General features: G+C 47.3%; 2 protein-coding genes across 6 annotated transcripts; one reads left to right on the top strand and one right to left on the bottom strand.

The window, feature by feature from the left end:
* Nucleotides 1-1753: 1753 nt before the first annotated feature.
* LOC122374786 (microfibril-associated glycoprotein 4-like) lies at nt 1754-3048 on the bottom strand. Its single transcript, XM_043353762.1, has one exon. The coding sequence runs from the start codon at nt 3046-3048 to the stop codon at nt 1858-1860; it is 1191 nt and encodes a 396-aa protein (XP_043209697.1). The 3' UTR covers nt 1754-1857.
* A 4629-nt stretch (nt 3049-7677) lies between these two features.
* Nucleotides 7678-14540, top strand: LOC122374788 (U4/U6.U5 small nuclear ribonucleoprotein 27 kDa protein-like). 5 transcript variants are annotated; one of them, XM_043353764.1, is made up of 5 exons: nt 7709-7844; nt 10659-10860; nt 12063-12686; nt 13141-13221; nt 13545-14540. In XM_043353764.1, the coding sequence occupies exons 3-5, from the start codon at nt 12224-12226 to the stop codon at nt 13658-13660; spliced, it is 660 nt and encodes a 219-aa protein (XP_043209699.1). In that variant the 5' UTR covers nt 7709-7844; nt 10659-10860; nt 12063-12223; the 3' UTR covers nt 13661-14540. The 5 variants fall into 5 exon arrangements, with proteins under 5 accessions (XP_043209700.1, XP_043209702.1, XP_043209699.1 ...); XM_043353765.1 differs by lacking the exon at nt 10659-10860 and having other exon boundaries at nt 7678-7844; XM_043353767.1 differs by lacking the exon at nt 10659-10860 and having other exon boundaries at nt 7685-7844; nt 12068-12686.
* The last annotated feature ends 2057 nt before the right edge of the window (nt 14541-16597 follow it).

Raw genomic sequence — 16597 nt, 5'->3', positions numbered from 1 at the left:
TACGTCAAAGCATTTACTTAGATCAAGCATGCACAGGAATGAAAGCTCTCCTCGATCATTAGCGGAGAGGATATAATCAGAGACGGTCAGCAGAGCTGTTTCGGTTGAATGGCGTGGACGAAAACCATGTTGAGTAGAGGAAAGAAGATGATTACTAGAAACATAAGTGTAAACTTGCTGGTGAACGGCTCGTTCTACGATTTTGGCGATCACGGGAACTACCGAAATCGGTCTATAACTGGATGGTTTAGAGGATTCTCCTGACTTATAAATTGGAGAAACAAGTGAGTGCTTCCAAGAAGAAGGTACTTCAGATAGAGAAATACTAGAATTGACAATGTGCAGGAGCACATTGCCAATTGCAGCAAAAGATATACGGATCATGTGGATATTGATGCCATCCTGGCCACTGGTAGATGATCCGCTCATCTGAAATATCACATCACGCAGCTCTGGGAGAGTCAGTGGGGTGAGCTTAAATGCACAGGCACCCACCCGCGGTAGGCGACATGGGAGGTCATGGGTCGGCCCTGAGTTCCTTGCCTCGCTCGCCGCTCGTGGGCCAACGCTAACAAAATATTCATTCAGCTGATCAGCCGTTGCTGTAGGTAAATTTCTATCAGCCTGTTTTGTGCCCACAACAGACCTTATTGCTCGCCATGTGGAATTTGGACCTCCATCATTGATCCGCCGCTGAATGTCTAGCCGGATGTCGCGTCTGATGGCCGATCGTACAGCGCGATTCAGATTTTTGTACTCAGATGAGGTATGACCGCCGGTGGCGAGTGCTGCACGGCGGCAACGCATGAGCTCTCTCGTTTCCACACTTAATGGCGGGGCTGCAACATTTCGGATACGGAATGTTCTCAATGGAGCATGTACATCGAGAATAGATAAAAATAACTGGAGAAAGTACTCCCATTTCAGACTGACTGTTGGTGCAGCAAATACCTGATCCCAATCAGCTAGAGTGAGGTCAAGCTTAAGTGCATCTAAGTCGATGCGACGAAGACAGCGAGATCTAGTGATACGACGAGGCTGGCGGACACGAGGGATAGGCATACAGGCGAAAACAATCTTATGAGGGCTAAAATGACAAAAACTAGTGTAACAATGCTGAATCATCTGGCTGCAGTTTGTCATCAAAACATCAAGCAATGATCCTGTAGAATACGTCGCATCAGTCACACATTGCACTAGGCAGTAGTCTGTGATAAAATCGTGAAGACTTCTTTTACAGTGGTCAGAGCGTGGTTTTAGCAAATCACAGTTCAAATCACCACAAAGCACAATTTTAGTGAGTGGATAAGCACTTAGTATGCTTTGATACTGGTTGTCAAGATCCATAAAATCGGCCTCGACATCCCCCACAAGCTTCTGTGTGAAATAAAGATACTCATCATTCCAGTGCTGTTGCGGTTTTATGGCGTTGGATATTCAACATATTGCAGTTATCTCCCGCTCAACATTTTGAGCAAAGTATTTCTACGTTATTTCAAGTTACATCCCCCGTATAGGTACTTGAGTGGATGATATGGCTGGTTGACGTTTTTCAACGGTCCTTCGACATGCTAACACATATTTGATCAACATTCAAGACAAAGCATGCATAGTTATTACCTCCTCCTCGGGCCTCTCGAATTAAGCGATTGCTCTGCGATCGCTATTTTCCGATAATCGTCATCTCATACGGGTTGCCTGAACTCTCTCCGCGACAAACGACAGGCAGCCGACTAAACAGGAAAGGCGAAGGCTCACCGATAGCTTAAAAATGTTAAAATGCTTTGCCGTTCCATGCAGCGCCTGCGAGTCGCCAAATATGGCGGACTTGTGACGAGATAAAGAAGAGCACACTTCTCAGTTCCGTTGGTACGGCTCACTCACAACCCCGGTGGCGGGCGACTCGGTCGGTCTGATCTTCATCTCCACGGCCTTCAGCGAGGCGGCCTGCAGCCACTGCGGCCACACCACGCCGTACAGGCTGCTGGAGTTGACCGGCGCCAGGTACGGCCCGTTGAGGTTGCTGTGGGGGCAGGCGCCGTACCACCACCCTGCTTCCCACAGTGCGGCGCAGTGGTCCTCGCTGCCGTCCTGGTCCCGGTCCCTCGTGGAGAACTTGTGACCCGAGCTGCCGGAGAGGCTGTCCCCGGCGTCACCCGAGTAGCCCGACACGGTTAGACGGTAGCCGTCAGCCACTCCCGACACGCGGAAGGTTCTGTACGTCGCCGTCTTCGTCTCGCCGTCTGCGCTCTCCAGTTCGACTCTCAGCTCGTAGTGGCGACCCTGGATGGCCGTCAGGCGGTAGAGGTTCTCGTTACCCCACCAGAACTCTCCCAGCACGGCGCCGAAGCCGCGGCCATACGCCTCCCAGCCGAGATTGAAGTCAGTCCGGGGGCGAATATCGGCGCGGCGCTGAATGACCGTCCACCGTCCTCCGGCGCTACTGAGGTCGCAGAAGGCAGGCACCGCGCGGTTCGGACTCGGCCACAGCAGGTAGACGCCGCTCCTCGCCGAGTCGGGGAGGTCACTGCAGTCGCGAGGGGTCAGCAGCGCCGTCAGCAGCTGCGACTGCATGTCCACCAGCTGGGAGAACATGTTGTCCGATCCGACTTCCATCTGACTCTGCAGCTGCGACTGGGTGTCCTGCAGACGCGCCGATAGGTCAGTGTTCTGCTGGGTCAGAGCCATCTGGACGTCACGAATATGTGACATCATCTGAGGAGTGACGTCATTCACCTGCGCTTCGAGACGCTGGATGCGAGTCATCAGTCGGGTCTCGAGTCGATCCAGCTGACCCTCGAGGTCCGTCTGGACGGCTTCCAGCTGCGAGGTCAGCTCTGTCTTCATCGTGTTCAGTGAAGCGCCGAGGATGTCCACCACGCCTTCAACTGCTGCTCTGATGTTCCTGTCGATGACGGCCGCGAGGTCATCATCTTCACCTCCTTCGCTACCGCTGTCTGATGTAGAATAACCGACTAGGGCGAAGCTACGGCACGCCAAAGCGCACACCACAGTCACAGTTACGGCCCAATACGCTGAAGGACCCATGCTGAAGCTAAAAACTTCACGGAAACTTCTCACACCAGGGCCACGTCACTGGCGGACTCGGGTCACTGCCTTCTCTGTCTGACTGCCTTCTGAAGGGGATGTCGAGACACGGTTCCTAAGCAGGAGCGATAACTGCGGAGACTCACTGACTGACTCTCTCCGGTCGAGCAGCCCGGGCTAACTGAGACCGACTCCGTCTCTGTTTGTTGATAAGTGGTGAGGAGAGCAGAGGCTTGGATGTTGATGTTAGGTGGTGGGAACGACAGACGCCAGCATCGATGATTAATGGTCTCAGGGCCTCGGCTCTAATGTGTATCATCCTACCGCGTCGCGTACTTAGAGATGGGTTACTATTACTAAGTCGAGAAAGGGAGGGAGAAAACAGGAGTGATAGGCAAAATTTACTTACGCCTTACGAGCTAGTGCGAATCATTCGAGGAATAATTTTAAAATTTGGGTTTATATTCCATAATTGGGTAGGTAGGCCTATCAGGTATGACTATGGGCGGCCGACAGACCAGCCCATAGTCATATGGGCATATAGTCATATAGTCATATGGACCCCTGCACGTGCGCACGTGCAGGGGTCGATTCCAGATCTCGAGAACGGCTGGGCCGATTGTGTTCAAATTTGGCACATCGCTAGAGATCGGCTAGTAAGGTGCCGTGCACAAGTCAGTTGGAGGTACCCCCTCGAAATTTCGTACGTGCAAGGCCCACCCTCTCGCTCGCTCCGTTAGTCGCCCCAGACAATCGAAAGACTGTTTGGAGCCAACAAAGGAAGGAATGAGTGAGTTAACCCGCGCGGGGCTGGAGGGGAGTAAATTTTACCCCCCCTCGCGAATTTTTGCGATATCTCAAAAACGGCGGCGCGCAGCGCCGCCAAACTTTCAGTACCTTTTCTTACATCAATTTGACACGTTCCCTGAAAATTTGAGCGAAATCCCTCGGAAAATTTTTGAGAAATTGACGTTTTAGTGACGTCATGTTCGCCATTTTCGCCTCAAAAACGGCAAAAGTTCAAACGCCGCTAACATCTTCATTTTTAAAGGAATCAAGACGTAACAAAAAAGGTTATACGTAATTTTACTTTGTCTATCAAATGGCTATCTCGGTTTTTTGAAAATTTTGGATTTTGGCCTAAATTTTTTCAAAAAACTGATTTTTTTGGGAAAATTATTATAAAATCCAAAATTTTGAGTCTATCGAAAAAACCGGAATATATGTCAGAGAAGTGGTCTATGTGCACCTACATACCAAATTTTAGAAGAATCGGTTCAAAAATGTGGGAGTTATTCAAAATTTTATGACGTCACGACACACAATTTTTTTGAAAAATGACTTTTTTGGAAGTTCTAGACCTCGTACGGAAACAAAAATAGCACCATTCGATTCGCCGTGAAAAACTGCATCAGATAGACACCTTTTTAGGCCTTAACAACCAACTTCAAAATTTGACCTCACTTGACCTGACCTTGACCTGACCTCGACCTGAAATTCATCCAGAGGTGGTCCATATCACTTATTGAGTGTGCCCATTGAATTCTATGAGTAAAATGACCCATAAAACATGTGTCGCACATGCCCTTTTCTATATTTTGTTTTTTGGTGACCTGACCTGACCTGACCTGACCTTGACCTTGACCTCTGAATGATATTGTATGCAACGAATATTGTCTTGGTAGCCTAAGAACACGTTTTGGGCGATCAGTCTCAGTCCATGACTCCATTCTTCGGCAACTACGGTGCAAGGCCGATACTGTAGAAACTTGCAATTTGTACCCTTGACCTGACCTTGACCTTGACCTCAAACTTTAAATTAAGTACATGTTTTTAGTAGTTCGTGATGAGAGCTTTCGATTGGCGTTTGAATTTTCCAAATCGGACCATTAGTTCGGGAGATAACAGGGGGGTAAAATTTTCCCCCCCAGCCCCGCGCGTTCGGCTGGAGACCCCAGCCCCGCGCGGGTTAAGTTGATAGTACCGTAAAGTGGGGCTATTTGAGACAGTGGGGCTATTTGAGACAGTATTTAAAATCGCTATAAAATGAAGAGCGTTTGATTTTTATGTGATATTTTTGCTCAGGAAGGTGTGGAACCGAGCAGTAAATCGCCTGAGCAAAAATTAAGCATAAATTTCAAACGGTTTTTATTTTATAACAATTTTAAATACTGTCTCAAATAGCCCCACTGTCTCAATTACCCCCACCTTCCCAGCCAGCAATTTTGCTCCGGGCCCAAGCAGGCTCAAGTGCGGATTGCCCGAGATTTTTAGTCGGGCTAAAGTCGGCTAGGGCTTGGGCTAAAGTCGGCGTATGACACAGAAACGCCGACTAAAGCCCATGCTCTGCCGGAGGTATGCCCGCTCTGCGAGCTCCGGGCAGCCGTAGTTTAGCCCTAGTTGAGTGACGATTGGCGTTAGCCCGATTTAAGCCCGAGCAGTGAATCCATTTATATAATGGAAATTACTCTGGGCCCGAGCGGGCTGAACTCCGGCAAGCCCACTCTGTGTGCCCTGTCTATCCCGACTCAATCCATAGAAGTGAATGGGGTTTATACATTGCAAACTGCTGTGGCTTTGCTCGGGTTCGGCTCGAGTGACGGCTCCTGTTTTCTCAAGTCTCGACTTGACTTCATCTTGCTTTTGCTTCACACTGGATCAAGTAGCAAGGAGCAGCCAATGCACTTTCAGCAGGTTTTGTGGTTTTAATGCATATTTAAAATTGCTACGGTCACTCATATGCTCTGTTAACCGGTCATCGAGCATTGCGAAAGGAAAGTAGTGGTTGACTTTGATTGAATGTTTATTTCAAACGACTACAGACACGTCAAATGAAACACAAATACATGAAACAGTGGACTGCAAACTGCAGCAATAATATGGCATGAGTCATGAAAAAGCGCCATCAAAACTATAAATCAATCACAAGACCCGCTAGCCTTCCTCCCCGTTCGGCGTTCATAATACTTGGTTGAGCACTTAACCGAAAGCATAAAGTAAGGACAGCAAGTAATCGCTCATAAGACATAAAGCAATTAGCAAACAATCGTTTATAAAGAACTTCACTCTGGTGAATGGGAGCTTTGGAGGCGTCTGGCTCCTCCACACACACACATCTGCAGTAGGTGGTCGGTCAGCTTTCGGCGCAGTTTCCGTATATGTAGGTATACCTACTTAATTATAAGCAGGCAGTTTCCGCCACTTGGCGAGGGCGACAGCGGCGTCCACCCGGTCCTGGTTTGTATAACTATTCCATTTTTTGGAACAATTTGCTCTAATGGTACGTACCTGAAAAAGAGATCAATTGGTTTAATTTACATTGCATGTTTGCTTGAAAAATAACTTATTGTTGCATTAATACTGTAACAGCAATTCTCATTGATCCGTATACAATGTTCATTCGAATTTTTCAACGCGGACAGAGAATGAGCGTGCTCGGTGATAAGTAGATAAATATTTGTGTTTTGTATTTCATTTTCCTGGTTCAGAAGTGCTGGTATTTCACAAAGATATACATAAAGGCACGGAATGCGGCTTTTCTGAGCGAGGGTATAAGTCGCCAGGCTGAACAGCTATTCAGCTTCATGTTTGATGGCGTGAAACTCAGTCAAAATAATGACGTTTACATACGATCAAGCGCACCATTCAATACAATTACCTACCGTAAAACTCCATGCCAGTCCACTTGATAAGAGCAATGAGCACTATCCCTTCTTCGCGCTGTCACACGCGCCCAAACATCAACCACCAAATGCCCCAACACCGGTGTGTCGTTTCGTCGCACAGCGCGCAGACTGTCACAAACGCTGCACATGATTGGCGCAGAACTGCGCATGCGCGAACAGCCAAACAAGTATGGCTTAACTCCGGCTTTACTCCAGTTAGCCGAAGGACACCGCCAGCTTGATCAGCCCGCGCTCCGCCCAAGTTCAGCCTGTTTTGGATGCGTGGGCAGATGTCGGGCTGAGCTACTGCTATCCGCACGTGGGCATAGCTGCGGCATGCCCAAGCTCAGCCCTAGTAAAAAATACATTGGTTTTGATCAAAGTGGGCAAACCCAAGCTAAGCCCAAGCTGCCCGACGTTTGCCACAGTTCAGCCCAAGTGAATTGCTGGCTGGGTTACGGTATTAATTTGGTTCAAAATGATGATGTAGATAACCTAGTTATTTAAAGCTAAATATCTTATGACGAGAGCGGTTGGCATTTTTGGTATGCAGTGTTATTCATTGAGAACCGGTCGGAGCGTTTGAGTCTTTAATTTAGTGGTCGCCGCTTACTAATCATGCGGCATACACGCCGCACATAACCGCCAATGCCGCAACGCAGCTCAGATTTCGAAGTAAGCATTTAGTCCCACCCCCCCCCCCCAAAAGGCCTTATACTGTTTTTTATTTTTATCTTCCCTTTACCTACCTACCTGCTTTCAAGTGTCAGCGACCGGGTTAAAATTTAATTTAAGAAGCAGATAAGCACTTAATGAATTTGGTTGGTGTGGAAGGCTGTTTTTGTTCTTTCTACGGAGAAATAAAATATTCGAAATAAATCCAATACAAATATTCCTATGAAATGGCAGTAGTTTAACTTTTAGTGTCATGGGATGGAATAGCTGCTGAATGGCGTCGATAGTCTCGGGGAATATCTGCAACCTTGGCATTGAGACAAACGTTTCAGAATTTCATAACCATTTGCGTTTTTTGGAAAATATCAATAGCTGTATGTCCAACTGTTGAGCGACAAGAGAAATCGGTTGGAATCTGGTCTTGTGTATCAAAGAGTAATAAGCAAATACTGCTCGGTAAGTTTATTTTGCTCTGATCGGTTACCGAGTCCCGCGAGGTCACTTGTCGCTTAGCGCCGAAAACGTCTCATCTGCTTCACGGGCATGTATATGTCAATTAGAGGAGCTTTGCGGCCATATACCTACAGCATAGCACATATTTTCTATGCTGCTTTGCAATTAAGTTGAAATGGCTGTCGGTAGCAGCTAGATTGGGTGTTATGTTCTAGAGCAGTTTATTTAGATTGCCGAGTTACCTAGCTAGGCCATTACAGTAAGAATCAAGAATCAAGAATCAAGGTTGTTTGGGCTCTGGAAGAAGACGTCGAGGTCTATGTTGTAGCCCATTTCTTTTTTGAATCACGCGTTTTTCTATATCAGTTTGATTTCTCTTCGGTCAGTCTTGTCTGTCTGCCCGATGTTTGTCGTATCTTGACTTAAAATGGTTAGATGTTTTTGCCATCTTGGTGTGAGAGCTTAACAAATTCCATTTATTTATAACTCTTTGTGAGAAAAATCTTCCTCTCTTCAACGTCCGGTGGTGGGGCTTGTACAGTTTGAGGTAATCTCGCTCTGTTCGGTTTCTAACGTTAAATAATTGGGTGAGGTCACACTCGTGGAGCTGATGGAGGATTTTGTGGGTCTCAAGTAAGTCTCCCCGTTCTCTTCTCTCTTCTAGGGTGGTAAGCTTAAGCTGTCTCAGCCGCTCTGGATAATTTAACCCTTGCAGTCCCACAACTCTTCTTGTAGCTGCTCTTTGAACTGTTTCAATCTTCTTGATATTATATTTCTTATATGGAGACCACACTTGGGGACAGAATTCAATGTGAGGGCGAACAAATGTTTTGTATGTGAGATTAAACATTGCCGGCCTCAGCTTTTCAAAGGTTCTCCTTACCATGCCCCAACTGGCATATGCTCGTTGGGTGCATTTGTTGATATGTTTGTTGAACTCGAGCGAGGAGTCAACAATAACACCCAGGTCTCTTTGTTCGTTGGTGTTCTCCAGCTTAGTACCACCGAGCATGTAGACTGGTCTGTCGGACATCATTTGTTTGGTGCCGATTCGAAGGGTCTGGCACTTAGAAGCATTGCAGCATAGTTTCCATTGACGAGACCAGTGCTCAATCTCTTGGAGATCCCCTTGTAAGCGCTCCACATCTTCATGTGACTTGATGTGTCGGTAGATTTTACTATCATCAGCAAAAATTTGCACCTGGCTAACTATTTGATCCGGCATGTCATTAATAAACAGAAGGAACAGTGTGGGACCGATCACTGAGCCCTGTGGGACGCCACTTGCTACCTTTGCCCAGCTTGAGTGGGCTCCGTTGACTACAACTCTCTGTTTCCTATCGTAGAGGAAGTCTTCAAGCCAGTTAAGCAGCTGACCGCCAATCCCTGATCGGTATAATTTATGACAAAGTCTTGCATGTGGTACGGTGTCAAAAGCTTTTGCAAAGTCTAGATAGACAATGTCTGTAGGTACCTTTTCATCAAGGCTGCGGCTGCAGTCTTCCAAAGTGGAGAGGAGGTTTGTTAAACACGACCTTCCGGAAACAAATCCGTGTTGGCGTGGGTTCAAAATGTTGTTCTGCAAAATATGACTCATTATTTGTTCATTGACGATTCTTTCCATCACTTTACTGCATATGCAGGTTAAACTAATTGGGCGGTAGTTTTGGGCTTCAGTTCTTGATCCCTTCTTATGGACTGCTGTGACGTATGCCATTTTCCATAGACGAGGGACATGTCCAGTGTCCATCGAGTTTTTGAAAATGATCCTCAAAGGTACTGCTACATTTTCTGCGAGTTCAGCTAGGAGACGTGGGTGAAGATCATCTGGCCCTGGTGACTTGTAGGACTTAAGCTCTTTCAGTAGCTTGATGATATGTTGAAGAGGCATTTCAACTGAATGTAATTCGGGTACATCTGGATGCCGACAGTGGGTGAAAGGACACATTTGCTCGTCTGACAGTGAGGAGAAGAATTCGTTGGCGTAAATCAAGTCAGAGTCATCTTCTAACGTGAACACATTCTTGAAGTGTTGGTTGAGGGCAGCGGCAGTTTCTTCGTGTGTTGATGATGGGGTTCCGTCTGCCTTGGTAACTTGCCCTACTGGCTCTCGAACTTTGTTTTTGGAGTTACAGTACGCATAAAACAGCTTGGGATTAGTTTTGATCTGATGAAAAAGTTTTTCTTCGTGCTTTGTTTTGATGTTACGTAGACCATAATGAGCCTTTTTTCTTGCCTTGATGTATTTCTTTCTATACCTTTCCAACTCTGGTAGCTTTAACCTCTCTGCCCTCATGTAGGCATTCCAAGCACGGTGTTTCTTTGCAATCTTCCTTTTTGCTTCATTGTTAAACCACATTTTATTATTATCTCTGCCCCTACACATCGTTTTCACAGGAACACATTCTTTCCGGATTTGCATTAGGTGTTCAACCAGTAAATCATACTGCTCATCGCTACTTTTGTTTGACAGCATGGCAGTCCAGTTAACTTGGGAAACCATGTTCCTTGCCTTTTCATAGTCTCCCTTCATGTAGTTCCACACCGTTTTTAGAGGCTGATTATTTTTCAAACATCTGACATCAGGAATAAGTAGGTCTGCTTGTATGACGCCGTGATCGCTTTTGCCGAAGGGAGGTAATACCTCCGCGCCTTCAATGTCATCTGCTCGACTTGTTATCAGTAGGTCCAAAAGACTGGGTTGATTTGATCCCCTTGCTCTGGTAAAGTGCCTGATGTGCTGGTGTAGTCCATTTGTTTGCAATACGTTCAGCACTTCAACTGGTGTGTTGAAACCCTCATTGTTTTTATTCTTAGACGACGAGTCGTTCCACGAAATCTCAGGAAGGTTGAAATCACCACATATTAACAGGTTGTTTGTTAACGTTGAGGCTTTGGTAATCAATTCTATCAAGATTTCATCATTTCTTCGGCAGCTGTTTGGTTTTCTGTACACAATACCCAAAAGCATTCTGGTGGTTCTTGACACCTTTATCCAGACCCAACAGTAAGCTCAACAGTAAGTAAGCTCAAGCTCAGAGCGCTGTTCGGCAGCTGGCTATTTTGTGTGCAGGGTATGATGCATTCTGTGAGCCGACGTCATGGGCGATGACGTGTGCTCGCGTGCGAGCCAAGCGCCAACGACAAACTAACGGGAACCCTCAGACACCCTCGGGGCATAAACCGGGGAGTAGCATATTGAACGAGTCTTATAAGCGAAATTCATATATGTTCATTTCTCAAATGATAATCAGGGTGTCTCTTACCTTTTTACGATCATTTAGGCTTACCTAACACTTCAGTTGCCAACTATCTGCAATTATTATTTATTCAAATGAAGGTATTTTCAGTAGGTAAATATCAATGATATAGAGCGAAATCTTTTGAATAAAAATTCCAACCAATAGAAATAAAAGTAGGTAACTTATTTTATTCCAACCACTTCCTCCAAATTAACAACAAAAAAACTCATTTTTACACACATCATTCTGAGCATATTAGCATGCCGCTTTTGACAATTGCGGTGTCGAGTGGCGTGCTGCTAGTGCTCTTTTTCGATCGCAGAGACCCAGCACGCGCGCGAGCACTGTCACGTACGGGGGCACAGGTATATGAAAAATTGCAAGAGTACTAGCCGGCCGCCGAACAGGGCTCCGGCAAGATAAAACTTAATTTTATGCTGTATAATTTGTCTTTTTGAGTGTTCAGTCCAGAATAACTTTTTCAACTTGGGTACCAATCAGCAATCATGTTAAAGCAGCTGGCAGAAATGAAAAAAGTGATTTTGAGAACACTGAATAGATTCTGAATGTCATTTCTTTAGACAAATGGATGTTTCCTGATTGTTTCATTCAGTGTATTTTGGAACTCAATTTGTTACTTCTCACAGCTACTCGCAGCTAATTATCAAAAGTCGGAAACAAAAATATTTAATTCATTTCACCTGTCAGATTATCTTTGCTTTTATATAGGTAACAAAATGGATGTGATGTGTTCTGACTTCCGACTTAAAAAAGAAGATTAGGCTCAGCAGTGGCAGCACTGAGCTGAAGCTAGTCATTAGGCTTTCATTTATGTTTCTCATTCTGAAGTTAAGCTTTATTTTAACCCATGTTGTATCTATTTGCTTTGCTTTTTAGCCTTTCCTTTGCTTTTTCGAACACAAAGAGGAAAAAAGCATTGCTTTTATTACCATTTACATGAAGCTTTTCTTCTTTTCAGAGTAGTATTCTTACCTCACTGCATTGATCAGAGGCCTCTCCAAACCCATCCACTGAGGGACTCGTACCTCTGGGCTCTGAGTACCACTGAGGGCCTTAGGGACTCGTACCTCTGCGACCAGCCGGCAGCCGGGCTCACCGGACCCCTCCTGCCGAGTCACCATGCCACCGCGGAGCCGGAGCCGCTCCCCGGTCCGACGCTCAGACCGCGACCCGGACCGCTACGCAGACCGTCACGGGGACCGGGACCGCCACGGAGACCGGCACGGGGACCGTCACGGAGACCGTACCCGAGACAGAGAGTTGGAGCGGGTTCGAGACAGAGATGTGGACCGGACCCGGGACCGAGACATTGAGAGACGTGGAGACAGAGACAGGGAGATAGAGCGGCTGAGAGAGCGAGACAGAGAGAGGGAGAGGCTCCGCGAGAGAGACAGGGAGAGGGAGAGAGAGCGGGAGCGCGAGCTCCGGAGACGGGAGAAGGAGCGAGAGAGGCCCGAGCGACGCTCCCGCTCTCGGGAGAGGGAGAGAGAGCGCCGGGGGGAGACCTCGATGGAGCGCGACTCTTCCCCGGCCGGCCGATCGATGCCCAAACCCAAACTGCTCAAACGGCCGGAGTTCACCGGTGAGTTTTGGGCTGCAGAACTGTATCATACGAGTCATGTTGCAATGCAACATTTTGGGTCACATTGAAGAGTCTGGAAAGTTTCACTTTTGAGCTGTTTTTAGAGGGCGTGAGTTCAAAAATGGGCTGTGCTATACATTTGGATTTTCTCTCAAATATGTTTTGCTATCTATGCATTTTTTTCCTTTAAGAGTTCCTTGCTCTGATTTAATTCTAAAGTTTTTTTTTCTACGTTTCCGAAAACCAACTTGCTCCCTTGTTACATTGGAGTTTGGAGACATTTTGACCTTGTCGTGTTGCTTCGTTTCTCCCATGTTGCGTCATTGCTTGCTCATAGGTTGTGGCATTTGGACAAACGTTTTTTTAGTCATTGGTTCCAGGGGCCAGGGCACATTGTCTCTTACTTTTCTCTGACCTGTTTTAACTCATCCTTTTTCTTCTTTTTTTTTTGCAGAGGAGGACTTTAAGGGCAAAACTCCGGAAGAAATCGAAATGATGAAGATCATGGGCTTCGGAGGATTTGACACTACCAAAGGTAAGTTACTGTGAAGTGTGATGGTTCCGTATTGAAAGCTGCATGGGTAAGATGAATCATGTTATCTATAAAAGCGACCATTTAACTGTGTGGTAGAAGCGAAGGTAAACCATAAAATTGATGTCTTGTCCTTTATGGAAGCGCTACTAATGCTAGTTCAGAGGCAGTTGAGGCTTATTTTAATGTGGTAGAGTCTCAATCTTACGTGCCATCAAATATCTTTTGATGACCAGAGATAACCTCCAACTCCTCTCACAGCTCCCATCTCGACCTCCCCCCCCCACACTGACCGCCTGACACCCCTCCGCATGTTTCGCCGGCAGGTAAGAAGGTGGACGGGAACAACCAGGGCGCCGTTCACGTGGTGCTGAAGCGACGATACCGTCAGTACATGAACAGGAAGGGCGGCTTCAACCGGCCGCTAGACTTTGTACTATAAAGACGGTCTGCGAGGGGTGAAGCCGCTAGACTTTGTGCTTTGAGAGCGACTCACGGAGTGAAGTCGCTAGATTTTGTGCTCTAAAGACGTTGCGAGGAGTGAAGCCGCTAAACTACTGTGCTCTGAGGTCGGCTCACGGGATAAAGCCGCTGGACATTGTGCTCTGCGGGCGGCCCCGTGGACACTATGGGTGAACGTTGTACTCGAGATGCCGCGTTGCTACCCTGACAACCAAGTCATAGCCGGTAGCCTTTGGGGCATGAGTGCGGATCAAGACGCAACGCGTGGACTTTCAGTGCTCCGAGTGCTACCAGTGAAAACCTTTGGACGGTGTATGTACTTGGGTGGACTGTGGAGCGTCACCAAGGACACTGGTGGTGAACCGAGTCCTCTGGGTGTCGAACAGGGGACGCTACTGGTTGATCCAGTGGAAACCGAGGTAGGTGAGCGCTGAGTCGGCGCTTAGGAGAGAGGTTCATGGACACTGGTGTGTGAATGGAGTCGACGGTGGAGCCTGTTGGTCTATCCTCATCCGTACATACCCTGAGAATATTGTGCTATGTGGTGTAAAACTAAAAATCAAACGTTCGAGCTCATTTTGAGGACTGCTACCTATGCTTTTCATTTTCATGTCACATTGAGCAAAGACAATTCATTTGTGTTTGGCCACCTTTATCATTTAACCCGAAATGTCTGATAGCATGCGGATTGCACGTCGGTGTGTCTGTAAACAACTGTTGCTTGATCTTATGGTGTCCTGCATTTTTCTTTGGTTGGGATGAGAGGAGTGCAGGTACTTGCGTACGCTTCCCTCACTTTTGTATGTTTTGCATCCAAGATTGTGTCACATAAGTTCAGTAATAAAAACAATAGTACAAAACATTTGGTTTATATTCCTCGGCAATTGCAGAATCGAGAATGCGGAATGCGAAGCCCATGTAATGTATCTTCAACTTCTGTGTATGTGGTACTCTCCCATTCCGTCTTTGAGTCGCTTACATGACGTCTCGCTTCGTATTAATTGCATTCAAACCAAGTCACATCCTAGACTATGGAAGTGTTCGATCACTTTTGGCTGGAAGTCGATCTGGGCGAGATCGCCACCGAACAGCAATTGTCCGAACCTGAGGTTTACATGTCTCCCGCTAGAGGCGCTGTAATCACTGAATCACTGGCACCCACAGTGCACGACATTGAAATATTTCAAGCGAGTCCCACGCGGACCATTACTGAAACATTCAGAAACCACACGCGTCGCCTGGGTGACGGGCCTCCAGCGAACTGAAATAGTCTGGTTGACGCTCCGTCAGGTCAGAGGTCACGACCCGTGCCGGGTGGACAGGCGGTCAACGGTTGGCGGTCCGTCAAAGTGCCGGTCACCGACACGACAGCAAGTCGCACGGTTTTGGCTGTAGTTCAACCGCAGTAGGTCGTAGTGGGAATGGTTTTTCACGTGACTGGTGAACTGGGGGTTACGGAGGATTGAAATTGCTGCAGTTGCACCGATGATGGATTGGCTTCGTTGCTTTTAGGCCCTAATTGTTACAAATTAGAAAGATACCTACATGTACGCGCTCAGGCACGCAAAGGTATACCGGTGACCTGACCAGGGTTGAACGTTTTGTTTTATTACAATCTCGGTAATAATAGGCCTGTGTTCCTAATTATTCGCACTAGCTGCAAAAAGGACGGCTGATCGTCGCGGACATCAAATGATTGACTGGATGCGAACGAAAGATTTTCCCCGCGTTCGATGTCTCGGCTCGGACGGCGAAGATTCTACGCCGTCCGGCCAACCACGTTCCATAACCGCAGCCGAGCCCCCGCTGACCTTGAACGCGATTGGCCGGACGACGTAGAATCTTTGTCGTCCGAGAGACATCGATCGCGGAGTTTATTACATCATTATTTCATCTGATAAACCTCGAAAGCTAAATGCTTTATATCGAACGGGTCTCATAAGAAAACGCCTATTTTTTTTTTTGACGATGTCCAGTCATTCGTGATCCGACCGTTGCTGACTTGACCTTAGATGACCATTGACCAAAGCTTAAAAAAATAGATGAGTTCAAGCATTAGGCGATGGCCGATGAGATTCAGAATGGTCGTTTACAAATAATCACGGAGAGAAGTAAAAATTTGATAGGAGGAGCTATAGGGAGGGGTCGCTTGTGGGAGAAGCTAATTACTCAGTGGGCAGTCGCCAGCCATATCGAGAAACCACCTTCGCTTCTCTCCAATTACTTTCCCTCTCCATTTCTCATCATCCACCTTATCAGCTCACCTCCGCCTGTTCCTCCCGTCACCTGATCTGCCGTCCCCACATCCCCGTTCCGACCTCACCGGTCTCCCGGTGACTGTGGTGTCAAGTGGCAGCGGAGTCTCGAGTCTCGACTCTCAGCCCTGCCGCGAAGCTCAGTCGGCCGCCGGCGCTGGCGGCGGAAGGTAGTGGTACGGGGTAGCGTACGGCGGGGCTCCGCTGACTGCGGGCGCACGTGCAGAGTGAGCACGTTAGAAAGAGGTTTGGAGGATAGCGAGTGTGTTGTGAGAGGAGTGGTGGGTGTTCGGACTGTGAGGAGGACTGTGCAGTGGTGGAACTGTGAGAACTCGCACGGACAGCCTGTGAATATCTCTCGAGTGTTGCGGCGTTCCTCGTTGGACCTCAGCTGGACCCCAGCCTAAACCCACGAATAACTACTGCATAGAGTGTCTCTGCATGGACTTTCGGCTAGAAAGTTGGCGTGAGACGTTTATTCGTGCAATTATTCGGTAAAGACAAGTTCACCGAGTGTAACTTTGATAGTTTTTGAACGTTTTCATTCCTAAAAATGTAAATACACTTCGCTTAAAATAGGAATAACCTCGCCTTGATTACTAACTCGGCGCAATTCCTCCACATTTACGGCAGCCTCTACCCCAACCTCACCTCCCCTCACC

Source organism: Amphibalanus amphitrite, unplaced genomic scaffold (assembly GCF_019059575.1).
Source record: "Amphibalanus amphitrite isolate SeventyFive unplaced genomic scaffold, NRLGWU_Aamphi_draft 001713F_arrow, whole genome shotgun sequence".
Classification (NCBI taxonomy): Eukaryota; Metazoa; Arthropoda; class Thecostraca; order Balanomorpha; family Balanidae; genus Amphibalanus; species Amphibalanus amphitrite.
This window is presented reverse-complemented; position numbering and strand designations above follow the sequence as displayed.

Coding starts and splice junctions, on each gene's coding strand:
- LOC122374786 (XM_043353762.1), bottom strand. CDS start 3,048: ATGGGTCCTTCAGCGTATTGGGCCGTAACTGTGACTGTGGTGTGCGCT.
- LOC122374788 (XM_043353765.1), top strand. CDS start 12,224: ATGCCACCGCGGAGCCGGAGCCGCTCCCCGGTCCGACGCTCAGACCGC. Junction 12,687..13,140: donor CAAACGGCCGGAGTTCACCG/GTGAGTTTTGGG, acceptor TTTTTTTTGCAG/AGGAGGACTTTAAGGGCAAA. Junction 13,222..13,544: donor AGGATTTGACACTACCAAAG/GTAAGTTACTGT, acceptor TTTCGCCGGCAG/GTAAGAAGGTGGACGGGAAC.